At 41.1% G+C, this 14,293-nt stretch overlaps 1 protein-coding gene across 18 annotated transcripts in view; it reads left to right on the top strand.

Annotated features, from left to right (window-relative positions):
- Positions 1-14,293, top strand: part of CCDC7 (coiled-coil domain containing 7) — a 300,965-nt gene that overhangs the window by 153,009 nt on the left and 133,663 nt on the right. For all 18 annotated transcript variants that reach the window (XM_060006163.1, XM_060006164.1, XM_060006166.1 and 15 more), the window contains 3 exons: positions 3,087-3,197; positions 11,151-11,261; positions 13,210-13,320. In XM_060006163.1, coding sequence (XP_059862146.1) covers positions 3,087-3,197; positions 11,151-11,261; positions 13,210-13,320 — 333 coding nt within the window. The remainder of the gene's footprint in view (positions 1-3,086; positions 3,198-11,150; positions 11,262-13,209; positions 13,321-14,293) is intronic.

Genomic DNA, 14,293 nt, shown 5'->3' with positions numbered 1-14,293 from the left:
TTTTCCACATGCCCCCCTAAAATGGCCCTAAAATGCAGTAGTTCCTATCAGGCCTTGGGGTGAGATGCACATAGAAAATACATCTAAACCAGTAATACATTCAGTTATGGAAGCCATAACAATGGAGATTTTTAGTGGTGTGTAGGGACATGCCTATAGTTGGATTTGGATAAAGATCCCATTTGGTGAGCTCAGACCAAAAACCAGTGAGCATTATCTGTTTTCTCCTCATCGTAGTGTCCGTGGTTATAGAGATCTTAGTCATATGTGCATCAGTGTCCAAAAGGCCCAGATATGCAATTCACACCTATCTCTCCATTGAACCTTAGCACATATCCTCATATCACAACTGGGGAGATAAGAATCTTAGCCTAACCTTAATTCTTATTTATATAGAAAACGGAGAGGTTGGATAAAAGTAATGGCAGGGGGGTTGTGTCTCAGGTTCATCTCAAGATTCACTGGGAAATGCAGAGGGAAGAGCACTAGTGTTAGTCATAGGTGTCATCATCATTTGGACTCTAGAGTGTCTGTGTGTTGGGTCACCTGTGAATTCCTTGGTGGAGAGTCCATCAGTGTTCTCTGTGAGTTCCCGTTGTTGAGTAACTAGACCCAGAGATTTCCTTGGGAAACCACTTAAACAGGTCATCCATAAATGGGTTCCTGATTACCATTTTTAGGTCACTTTCTTCACTGGCCAGATGATATCTATCTGTTGCTGGTTCTTCCTTTCCCTGAAATTTGTCAGTGAAGATCTGGATTGTCTTGTGAACCAATTGACATCACCTTATAAGGAGGTTTAATTGAACTAGGAAAACAGCACATATGGCACAAATGACACTGGAAATCTGAGTCTGGTTACCAGTCTCATTGTCTCCTGTTCTTGCTGCTCGTTGTTGAACCAAAGGACCATCAGGGTGGCTTATCAGGCACCTTCCAGATGGTTATACGGGTGGTTAAAACACCTTTTTTCAGTGTCAGGAAACTCATCATAAGTGGGCCAAACCTGAGAAAGGAGCTGGGGAAGGAGAGGGAATCAAGTGTTCATATCATTGCCCTCCCCACTTCCTTGGGCAGAGTGGCCGCTGTCAAAGCACTCTGAAAGAGGGAGTCTGTTGTGACACATCTCTTTACCAAGTTTCACAAATTACCTCCTTTTTTTTACTGGGGTATAGTTGTTTTACAATGTTGTGTTAGTTTCTACTGTACAGCGAAGTGAAGTAGAGTTCCCTGTGCTATACAGCAGGTTCTCATTAGTTATCTATTTTATACATATTAGTGTATATATGTCAATCCCAATCTCCCAATTCAGCCCACCCCCCATTTCCCCCCTTGGTGTCCATACATTTGTTCTCTGCATCTGTGACTCTATTTCTGCCTTGCAAACAGGTTCATCTGTACCGTTTTTCTAGATTCCACATATATGCCTTAATATACGGTATTTGTTTTTCTCTTTCTGACTTACTTCACTCTGCATGACAGTCTCTAGGTCCATCCACATCTCTACAAATGACCCAATTTTGTTCCCTTTTATGGCTGAGTAATATTCCATTGTATATATGTACCATGTCTTCTTTATCCATTCTTCTGTCTGTCGATAGACTTTTCTCCAAAGAAGACATACAGATGGCCAAGAGGCACATGAAAAGATGCTCAACATCACTAATTATTAGAGAAATTCAAATCAAAACTACAATGAGGTATCACCTCACACCGGTTAGAATGGGCATCATCAGAAAATCTGCAAACAGTAAATGCTGGAGAGGGGGTGGAGAAAAGGGAACCCTCTTGCACTGTTGGTGGAAATGTAAATTGATCCAGCCACTATGGAGAACAGTATGGATGTTTCTCAAAAAACTAAAAATAGAACTACCATATGACCCAGCAATCCCACTACTGAGCATATACCCAGAGAAAAATGGTAATTCAAAAAGACACATGCATGCCAATGTTCATTGCAACACTATTTACAGTAGTCAGGTCATGGGAGCAACAAATAACCTCCTTAATGATAGAGGAGAAGTACCCCAGTCTAACTGGTCTCCTCAAGTCACTGGCAAAGCAATCTTTTTTTTTTTTTTTTTGCGGTACACCGGCCTCTCACTGTTGTGGCCTCTCCCATTGCGGAGCACAGGCTCCGGACGCGCAGGCCCAGCAGCCATGGCTCACGGGCCCAGCTGCTCCGTGGCATGTGGGATCTTCCCGGACCGGGGCACAAACCCGTGTCCCCTGCATCGGCAGGTGGACTCTGAACCACTGCGCCATCAGGGAAGCCCTGGCAAAGCAATCTTGAGAGCTTTACATTCTTTTTCATTAAAAATGAGTCTCAAAAAATCACTGCATTATAGGCTGTATTATCAATGCCAGGGACAGACTTAGCACTAACAGTAGTAATTCAGTGAGCATGGTCTTCAGTGTCTTTGGTAACAAACTATTTTTTTTTCTGGTTTATCTTTCTTATGTTTCATTTTGTAAAGGTAACTATCTCTCTATTTTTTTTGTTTTCTTTTTGTTCTTTCCTAAAAGATAATATACTATTCTATCAGTTTTTTATTTCATTTAACATTATATACTAGACATTCCGCCATGTTAGTTTATGGGATCTTTTTCATTCCTTTTACAGTTGTATGTACAGTTGTTTGGACCATACTGTACAGCATAGTTGATATTACCATAGTTTATAGTATATACCTTGGTTTATGGAACCAGTCTCCTACATTTCCACATGTAAGTGGTTCTGAGTATTTTACAATTGCAGATATGCTGTAATGAATAATCTTGTGCATATACCTTTTTGTGGTTTGGTTTATGACTGTGTTTTAACCTAAAGTGTTAAGAAAACTGGAGACCAAACTGGAACATATTTGAAACCTATGAATATTAATGAAATGATGAGACAGTTTCAGTACACATCCATTAAAACTCTTCTCACCATTTTCATATCAATCCAGCGTTATAGTAATTTACATATAACTTTCGAAAATGTGAGAAAATGCTGAGGTACACTTGTCAGTAACTTGAAAGTATAGGATCAAACAGTGTATCTGTTTTTCCTTTTATTGGACTAAATGCCTCTCTTTGTGTAGCTCATCGTAAAGTACCAGATGAAAATCCTGTGCTTGAGCATGGAGACTCAATGTCAGAAACTCAACTGGAAGTAAAGAAACAAAGACCTTCTAAAGGAGAAAGACTCAATAGTAAGTATAATAATTATAGATAACTTTATTTTAAATTAAACTTATCAGAAGATTATTTTTCTTTAGTTCATGAACATGTATTTTATAGAAATCTTATACCTTGACTTAGAGTGTGAACACCCTAAGATAACTAGAGAACAAAGGCAAAATTATTCGTACCCTTTGGTTGGTATTTCTGATCCCTTGGTCGTAGGTCAGCCACTCAGCATCTACCAAGACCCTATAACAGGTCAGTAAATGTCTCTTAAAGGGTGTTTACCTTTCAGCTGACTCCTAGAGATATGGGTTTGAAAGCCCAAAGGGGTGCCTCAAGACCCCTGTGTCAGCGGTCTTCTGCCACAGCCTCCAACTGGTAAACAGAAATGTTGCTGAGTTCTGTAACTCAAAGAGCAAATGGCGGGGGGTGGGTGGGGAAGGGCAGCCTGGTGGCCTGTCTGAGGATCTCCACGTCATCCTCTTTATCGTGACCCCACTGAAAGGAAGAGGCCTTTCTAGTTACTCCATAGGTAGGTGCCATCACGGACCATACATGGGGAATGTGACAGTGTAAGTTGCTTAATTGTCCCACCAGTTGCTAGGTCTTCATTTCATTTGTGGAAGTACAGAGGACCAACGCTTGGCACACTTCTCTGGAATGAGATATCATGACCCTTACAGATCATGCTCAGGAATTTTATTAGGGTGCCAGATTACTACCTTTTCTATAATAATGACCCCACTGAGTTGCTATATGTGGGTCTGTGAGGCATCCAGTCTTTGTTTAATAGTACCCATGTTGGGCCCTAAGACTATGTCATCAGTAGAGTAGAAGTCTGTTGCACCCTCTGAGAGTGGGATGTTTCCATATCATCACTTTTGTGTTGATGACATATTTGGAGAATTTTGGTAGCCTTGTGGGAGTATGGTTGTGGTGTATGGCAGACCAACCCGCAACAAGGTATACTGATCATGATCATCCACAATAGAGGGAGGCTGAAAATGGCTTTCGTTATATCAACTGCTGCATACCAAGTTCCCTCAACTTCAGACAATAGCCTGTATCACAGTCACAATGTCAGATACCATAGGTGTAAGGCTACACTATGACACTGAGCTGTGTATGTCAAATGAGTCTCTGTGCATCTAAAGCTGTGGGCACAAGTTGACTGAGTTACTGAATAGTTAAATAGTCTCATGGAAAACTTTCACTCCATGAAGCAGTCATTTTTCTTCCCCAGGTAGGTATTTGGGGAGAAAAAAGCACTAGGCACTGGTAATTGGATAGGTTCACAGTCTAACACATGCCAACTAAAATGGCCCTAACTGCAGCAATTCCTGTTAGGAGTTAATACAAAGCAGGGATTCACATTGACAATTCATTTATAGTAATGATAACGTATATTAATGGGGCCATAACAATGGAAATTTATAGTGATCTAAAGGGAAACACCCATCGTTGGATCTGGATAAGGATCCCCATTGGTAATGGCCTCAGACCCAATGACCCAGGACCCTTACCCAGATCCCTCACCCTTACCCAGTGAACATAATGTGTTTCTCCATCATGCTGGTGTCAGGAGTTGAGATCACAGTCACATAGCCCCAGTATCCAAAAAACCCAAGAAATGCAGTTCTTTCCTACCTCCCCATTAAACTCTGACCTTAGCATAGGTCCTCATGTTCCTACTGAGGACAAAGGGACTTGGTCTAACTCATAGTCTTGTTCATTTTTGAAAGCAGAGTGTTCTTGAAAAAGGTTGGTGGGCTCTCAGTCTCATGTCAAAATTCAATGGAAAGACCTGAGCAATAGCACTTGTATTAGTCATAGGGGTCATCCCCACGTGGACCCCAGTTCAGCTTCCTTTCAGGCATCCCTTGGCCCACTACCAGGCCATGAGTTCCTTGGTAGTGAGCCCATCAGCCTACCTCTTTGATACCTCGTTATTGGATATTCATCCATAGATCTCTTATAGAGATCTAGGTCTAGATTGTCCAGGAGCAGGTTATTGATTACCATTTTCACATTGCTTTTACTGTTGGTCAGTCACTGCTACCTTGGCAGTAGGTGCTATTCCATGTCCAACAGTTTGGCAGTTAATATCTAAATTGTCTAGTGCCAAATGACCTGACCTTATGAGGAGGCTTACTTGAGCTTGATACCTATCTAGCAAGGGTGGCATGAATGAATCAAGAAATCTGAGTCTGGTTAAGAATCTCACTCTCCTCACTCTATCAGTGTAGACCCTGGGACCACCAGCGCAGCACAGAGGGACACGGTCACTTCTACAGTGGTGATCCAAACATGTTTTTCAGTGGTATAGAACTCATCACAGATTGGTCATCCTGTCAGAGCCAAAATAGTATCCAGATGAGGAAGGAGAGAGTCTCAGATGCTTGCTTTTTTTATCCCCCACTTTTCTTCCACCTCCTCAGCCAATATGACTGCTGTCAAGACTCTCTAAAGAAGGTGTTTTGTAGTGACAGGCCCAACAGTGTGTGTGACCTTCTCCTTCACCAAGTTTAACAAGATTAATCCCTTTAATATGGAGGCAAACTACCAGGTTTCTAAGATTTCTTTTGCTACTGGGTCATGCAGGGTCTCCCACAACTTTAGATCCCATCACTGGTGGACCATAAGCAGTAGCCACAAATTGCTTCCCTAGCTTTCTCAGAGTCCCTCTGGTGAATCTCTAATTTGATTGACCCAGGAGGTGTCTCAGCCAGTGAATCGAGGTCTAAAGAGAAGAAACTTTGCTCCCCCCTCAGAACTGAAAAGCCTATAAAAATAAAATAGCACTCTCCTAGAGCACCCTGTGTGGTCTGCTAGCCCTGTCCAAAGCACATTGGCCTGGCTGCCCCAGGGGGCTCTCAGACTTCTGGCTAATGATACCCTCTGGCTAATGGTACCCTCTCCCCCATCACTCCAGAAATGTCCCACTGATTTACTGAGCACATCCCAAAGTGTGCCTTCCCAAAAGGCATTGAGCTTCACTTACCCTGCTTGCTGCTCCAATCTGTCTGAGAGAGAAACGCCAGTTTTTGAGTTGGTCAATTAAAATAACAAACCAAACTAAAAGTAACAAACCTTTGTTCACTTACCTCAATAGTTCAAGCAGTAAAGGACCCCAGCTCTAGCAATGTTCTATTTTCCCACTTGAAACAGCAGTGGGTGAGGGTTAGATGTATCAGTGCAAACTGGTATGAGATGTAGGAGAGGATCATCTCACAGCTGAAGGAGCACCAGACAAAAGGCTCTTGCTATTTTATGGGTCCTACGCCCTCAAAAGGTAGTGGTGGGAGGGATGGGAGTAGAAACATCCTGAATACTGAATCATAACTGAGAAAAGTTTCTTCAAGCCCCGCCCACCCCCCATAAGGTAGTCTAGGCAGTAGCAGTGCCCGAACAATACAGTGTCCCAGTCAATTCCCACCCCCCGCCTCCATTTGACGGTGACTGGGCTAAGAATGCAGTGTACTTGAGAGAGTGATGGGGGCGGAAGGGCTGTGTCCCTGACTGCAACCACCTCCAGTGCCTGCAGTGCACTGGCTATGCATCAAGTCTCTGTGGGTTGAGAAACTTCTTTTCCCCATGGTAACTGCCAGGTAATGCCTTTATAATTGTCTGTGATTGTGCCTGAAAGATCACACATGAGATCCAGCCTGGCGTCAGGTTTCTTAAGTATATTCACACTTTTATATATGTACTTGTACATACATATGTAGTTATACACATATATTAGCCTGTATACCTACACGTGTGTATATAAACCTGCATAGACATATTTAGAATTCATGATAAATCTTGGAAACCTTCAATTCTACTTCATCCCCTCAGGGCTTGTTCTGCCTACTTCCGTTTCATGTGTGCATGTCCTTTCTTCCACTTCGTGAATACTCTCTCTGACTAATATAACACATTTACTCATTTGGTCCATCTTGTTATGCCTATAAAATTATTTTGGAATTTCTTCACCTATAGGTATGGAAAAACAATCCTCCTGAAAATATTTTGTCATGTGTTTACAGTCTCTCCACACTTCTGCCCGTGAATGAGGGTATATGTCAAATATTGTATTGATGAGTTACTTGCATTAGTACTTTTTTTCTTTCAGTAGGTTCATTTCTTTAAGTTTGCTTTCAGTTTTAGTTCCTCTTTTGTTATTTAATTTTATTTTTGAAACATGTGGAACCTGACCCTGCTTCCAAAAGTAAAAACTATACAAAAAGGTATACTTAGAGGAGTAGCATTTCTTCTTCAGTTCTCTCCCTTTTACCGTATGGGTAACCAACTACATTGTTTTCTATCTCACTTGTTTTTCATTTTGTAAAGGTAAGTATCTCACTAATTCTCTCCCCCTCTCTCTCTCTGTCTCTTATTTCCTTATTTTCCCTTCTTCCTTACCTAGAAGGGACCACACAACTTTTCACCTTTGGGTTTTTTTTTCCACTTGATATTATCTTCTTGAAATCCCTCCAAGTCAGTTTATAGAGGTTCATTTGATTCCTTTTACATCTCTACATACAACAGTTTGTACCATGTTATTTACCATAATTTACCAAGTTTATAGTATATGTATTAGCTTGTTTATCTAGTTTCCCATGCATGAACATTTATATGCAATTACGAATAATGCTGTAATTAGCAAATTGTACACTTGCATTTTGTTGATTGGTCTATGAAGTCTATGTGATCTGTAAAATATAAGTAACCTAAGAGAAATAGAGACAAATATAAACTATGTATAATGCCTGGAAATGTTTATGAGATAATGAGAAAGAGTCAAAACACATCTATTTATTAAACTCCTCTCACAGTCTTATCAGATCTAGCATTATGGTGACTTCACTATAACTTCAGAAAAGTGAGAATGTTGCTGTATTCTTATTATAAATTTGATATATAGGGATTTATAATAGTTGTATTTTTCTATTCAGTGGACTAAGTATATCTCTTATGTAGCTTATGATAAAGCATCAGATGAAAATCTTATATGTGAGCATCAAGAACCAATGTCAAAAACCCAAATGCAAATAAAGAAACAAAGAGAGAAAAGACACAGTCAGTATACTAACTACAGATAACTTTAAGTTATTTAAAATTAATTACAGCTAAAGATCTTCTTTGGTTCATAAATCTGTATTTTAATATATATTTTGGAGAAATTTTATACTTTAACCTAAAGTATAAATACCCTAAGATAACTAGAGGATAAAAGCTAAAGTTATGAAACTTTTGGTCAGTATTTCTGATTGTAATATTTTTCATAGTCATGGTTCATGCACTCAGTATCCACTAAACCAATAATAGGCACATAATTGTCTTTCAAAATGTGTGTACCTTTCACCCTACTACAGGAAGTTAGGCATACAGAAGCCTAAATTAATCCACTATCTTGTGGAATTGCCTTCTTCCAAAGACTCTAAATGATGAACAGAGAAGTTGCTGAGAGCTGTATCTCAGTTCATTATCAGAGGGGCCAAGGAGAAGTGTGACCTGAGAGGCCTGTTGGATGGCCTCCAGACCATCCGCTTGAGATCCATTCAAATGTAGGTGCATTTTTGGAAACTTAATAGTTGGTTGCAGTCAGGATCCCACTGAGGGGAATGTAAGAGTGTCAGTAGCAGAATAGCTCCACAGATTTTTGGGACTCTTGTATTTGTTGTGAGTAAGAGGACAAATATTGGTGGTTATCTCCTCAAGATGATACGTATTGTGCTTTCCCACACAGTCCTTGTCCATGTCCCTGTTAATGACCCAGCTGTGTTGCTGAGTATGGATCAACATAGCATCAGTCCCTGTAGGGTAGTACATATGCCTGGGCCCACCAGGAGGATGCCACCAATATAGTGGGCAGCTAGTTGAGAGTGGGTCTTCTTCCTGCTCATGGCCTTGTGGGAAGGACATTAAAGGTGTGTTGCAATCCATTACACAAGAGGCAAACTGATCCTGATCATCTGTGTGGACAGGGATGCTGAGAAGGGCATTTGCAATGTGAATTACTTTATACCTGTTTCCCTCAGCTTGGGCAAGAGCCTCTATGGCAGTCACAGTATTCGGTAAGGCCAGTGTCCTGATCTGTACCATAGCATTAAGCTGCCTGTAATCCAGTCTGTAGGCATGTTAGGCCATATGCACAGGTTCACTCAATTATTGAATGGAGAGGTAATCTCACAGAGATGTTTGGCTTACCTAAACTCAGCAAAGAGGGCAGGCATTTGTTTTTCTTTGCTTAGTTGTTGTTTTTGGAGACGAATCTCTAGGCACTGGTAGTCTGGTAGGTTTACAGTCTTCCATATGCCCCACTAAAATGACCCTGAGTGCAGTAGTGCTCATCACGGCTTGGTGCTGATGTGAGTTGGAGTTCACATAGAAAATACACCTGTACTCGTTATATATTCAGTAGTGGGGGCCATAAAATAGAGGTATATAGTGTCCAAAGGCACCCCCCACCATGGCCAGGTGTAAGTATACGTCAAAAAGCATTAACTGTTTTCCTCTCATCCTGGCGTCACGGTTGTGAAGGTAACAGTCATTGGTAAACTAGTAGCCAAATGGCCCAAGGTATGCAGTCTCCCCCCACTGCCCCTATGAACTCTGAGTTGGCATATATTCTTAGGTGCCAAAGGGGACATAGGGACTTGGCTAATCCCTAATTTTGTGTAATTTTATAAGCCAAGCATTCTGGGTAAAAATAGAGTTCTCCATTTCATCTTGAGACTGCTGGGAGGAGCAGAAGGAATAGCATGTGTATTAGTAATAAGTGTCATCACCATTTTGGTTCTCGTGGGGCTGTGTGTTGGCCCCCATGGCTCAGTACCTGTCCACAGGATGCTTGGTAGAGTCCATCCATCCCTTCCTTGAGCCTCCACTGCTGGGTAACTAGACAGTGTTTCCAGCAGCAGGGAACTCACCATGGGTGGGCGGAAATTTTCAGAAACCAAATGTCAGCCAGAAGAGGAAAGGGAGTGTCTTAGGTGTTTGTGTCTTTTCTTCCCCACCCCCTTCCTTGTCCTCCTTGGACAAAGTGCTCCGTGTCAGGGAACTCAGAACCAGGGGTTCTGTTGGGACACCGCCAACAAGGTGCCACTGTCCTTCACGAAGTTAACAAGAGTAGCTCCTCCATGGTGGAGTCTCTGTAGTCTCGTCAGGTTGCTGGTCAAGTGAAACTGAGAAATCTGGAGCCTTTTTCATTAGACATGAGTTTCAAAACCTCACTGTATCACGGGCTATCCATCAGTACCAGAGACAGGCTAAGAGTTAATAGTAGTCACTGGGTACAACTCAGCCAGCACTTTCTGCAGTGACTTCTGTAACCCTCCAGGTTGTCTTTTGGTTTATATTTTCTGTGTTTCATCTTTTGAAGATAAGTTATCTTTGTCTTTTTTTTTTCCCCTTTTCTTCTTTCTTTCTTAAAAGTTAGCCTGTTAAAATTCTCTCTTTCAGGTTTTTTTCCTTCATTAAGCCTTACATCCTAGAAATGCTCCCAAGTCAGTTTGTCAGGATGTTTTTCATTTCCTCTTATACCTATTTGTACAGCTGTGTGCGCTACATTATATCCCATAGTTTATATTTTCATAGTTTACATACACTACTTTAGCTTACCAATTCGTTAGCTTGTACGCTTAAGTGGTTTTGAGTATTTTGCAATTACAGGTATGCTGCAATGAATAATCTTGAACATATCTATTTTCCTTGTTTGATCTATCAGTGTGTATTAACTGAAAACATCAGGAAAACTCAGAAAATGAGAGACTAATATAAAACATATTTAAAATTAGGAATATTAATGATATGAAAAAATACTTTCCACACACACTCATTAAGACTCATAGTTTTCACATCTGATCTCGCATTATGGTGATTTACTTATAACTTCATATAAATGGGAGAAAATACCACTGTTCTCTGCTTTAAATTTGAAATCTAGGGATCTCTTTTTTTATTTAATGGACTAAATCCTTCTCTTTATGTAGCTCAGGATGAAGTACCAGATGGAAATCGTATGCTTGAGCATCAAGATTCTGTGTCAAAATCAGAGATTCAAGTGAAGAAACAAAGCCCTCACAAAGGGGAAAGACATATTAGTAAGTACAAAAGCTACAGAAGACTTCAAGTGATTTTAAATTAAGCTCATTACAAGATGTTTTTATTTTGGTTCACGGATACGTATTTTTTGAGCATATGTTTTATAGAAATTTTACACTTTGACTAAAGTGTGAATACCATGAGATAACTAGAGAAAAACAGAAATATTGAACCCTTTGGTTGGAATTTCTGTTCTTAAGATTATTTTATGACCAGAAGATGAATGCCCCAAGGCCCAATAGCAGGTGAATAATTGTCTCTCCAAAGTAGTGTGCCTTTCAGCTGACTCCAGGTAATTATGGGTACAGAAGTGCAATGGATTCCTCTACGTGTCACAGCAGCCTTTTGCCATAGGCTCCAATGGCAAACAGATGTTTCTGAGATCTGTAAATCAAGCATCAGATGGGGGTCATGGGACCTGTTGGAGGGTCCTTAGGGCACCCTCTTGGTTGTGTCCTCACTGAAAGGAAGCAGCCTTTCTGGTAACCCCATAGATGGGTGTCATCAAGGGCTCCACATGGGCAAATGAGAGTGCAAGTGGTCAAAGAATGTCACTAATTGCTGGACCGCTTTTTATTTATTGGAGTTGATTAGCCCAAGTGTGGCAGTCTTATCCTCTGGAATGAGATGTCATGCCCCTTAGAGGACATGTCCAGGAATTTCACTAAGTTACCAGGTAACTAACTGTACCTTGTGTGTACTGATGGCCCAGCCAAGAGCTACTGGTGGGTTCACAGGGATCTAATCCTTGTTGGGGGTGTCCTTGTCTGGGCCCACTTGAATGAAAACTAGTCCTCCCTTTGAGAGCAGGCTGCTTAGACGTCATGAGCTGTGCCCTGATTATAGATATTTGAGCAATTTGGTGGCCATGTGAAGGACATTAGTAGGATATTGCAACTCCTTTCATATAAGGTTAAACTAATAACTGGGATCATTTATGTGGAGAGGGATGCAGCAAAGGGCATTTGATTTGCATATTGAGGTCCTTCAGTTTGGAAAACAGCCTGTATGACAGTTACAGTGTAGGTACCACCGGGTCTCACCGCTGTACTATAGCATTGACCTACCAAAATCAGTTGAGTCACATGTACTTGAGGCTGTGTGCAAAGATCAAGTTAGTTATTCAAATGGGAAATAGTCTCATGGAGAAATTTCTGTTTATTAAGCTCAGCAGTGAGAGCAGTTTATGTCTTTTTCTTCCCAGGAATTAGTTTAGGGAGACACAAGTGGGAGGCACTGTTTAGTCTGGAGGTTCTCAGTCTTCCACGTGCCCCTCTAAAATGCCCCTAAATACAGCAGTTCCCATGAGGGAACTGAATTCGAGTGTGGGTGCACATAGAAGATACATCTACATCATTACACATTCAGTAGCGGGGACCATAAAAATGGAGTTTTGTGGTTGCCTGAAAGGATACACTCACAGTGTAGTGTTTGACCAAGGGTGTCCTTGGTGGTGGCCTCAGATGAAAAGCCAGAGAGCTTTATCTCTTTCCCCCAGCACCTGGTGTCAGAGGCTATGGAGATCATGGTCACCTGTGCACCAGTAGCCTAAGGGCTCTAGAAATGCAGCAGTGCCCCACCCCACTTTGAATTCTGACCTTGGCATACATGCTCAGATCACCACCCGTGGCAGGAATATTTTGTGTATGTATGTGTGTGTGTATATATATTTATATATATATACACACACACATATACAACAGATATATATAGATAGGTAGATCAATAGATATTGCCTAGAAATGTTAGTGTTACACCTTCTTTAACAAATGCCCATTAAAAATATCCTCTCAAATTTTATGTCACGTCTGACATTATGGTAATTTACTTATAACTTTATCAAAATGAGAGAAAATTTTGCTGTATATATGTTATAAATTTGAAATCTAGAGATTGCATACTAGATATGTTTTTCCATGGAGGAACTAAATGCATCTCTTTATGTAGCTCATGATGACACACCAGACAAAAATCCTGTGCTTAAACATCAAGATTCAGTGTCAAAACTCCCCATGCAAGTACAAAAACAAATAACTTCCAGAGGAGGACAACACAGTAGTAAGTATAACAATTATAGGTACCTTTAAATGTTAAAAAAGTAATCACATCAGAACTTATTTCTTTAGTTCATGAATATGTATTTGAGCATATAATTTATAGGAATTTTACACTTTGATCTAAATGTGAATACCATAAAACAACTAGAGAAGAAGAAACATTTAACATTTGGTTGGAATTTCTTGTTATAAAACTACTTCATGGCGGGACTTCTGCACTCAGTGTCCACCAAGATCCATAACTGTTCAGTAGTCTTTCAAAGGGTGTTTACTTTCAGTTAACGGTAGAAGATTATGAGTCCAAAGCCAGCTGGCACCTCTGATGTGTGGCAGTGTTCTTTTGCCACAGGCTCCAATTGGCAAACAGAGAGGTTGCTGAGACCCGCAACCTAAAAGGCGGTGGATTCAAGGGGGCAAGGAAAAGGGTTGCCTGTGTAGCCCGTTGGAGGTTCTCTAGGGTATCCTGTTGTCAGGCCCCACTCAGGGTAAAGGTCTTTTTGGTTACCTGATTGATGGGTGCTGTCATCAAGGTGGCCTTGTAGGGGAAGTTGTGAGTACCAGTATCTGAATACTCCCACAAGTCACTGGGCATCCTTTGTGTTTGTTGGGGCTGAGAACCTGAGCATGACTAAAACTAGGCAATTATTGTCTCTGGACTGAGAGCTACTGTCCCTTCTCAGTTTATTCCCAGAAATTTCCCAGGATTCATAAGCCCTTGTGCCTTGTCCATAGTAATGTCCTAGACATGTTGCTACATGTGCGTCAAAATGGCATACAGTCCTGGTTGAGTAGTACCCTTTCCTCGACCCACTAGGAGGCATTCATTAATATATGGAAGGCTAGGGCTCCATCTGGAAGTGGGACTTCTTCCTGCTCATGGCCTTGTGGAAGGACATTAAAGGTGTATTGCAACGCATTACACCAAAGGCAAACTGATCCTGATCATCTGTGTGGACAGGGATGCTGAAAAGGGC

The sequence above is a fragment of the Delphinus delphis genome, chromosome 2 (genome assembly GCF_949987515.2).
Source record: "Delphinus delphis chromosome 2, mDelDel1.2, whole genome shotgun sequence".
Lineage (NCBI taxonomy): Eukaryota > Metazoa > Chordata > Mammalia > Artiodactyla > Delphinidae > Delphinus > Delphinus delphis.
The sequence above is the reverse complement of the archived record's forward strand: the minus strand, read 5'-3'. Positions and strand labels throughout refer to the sequence as shown.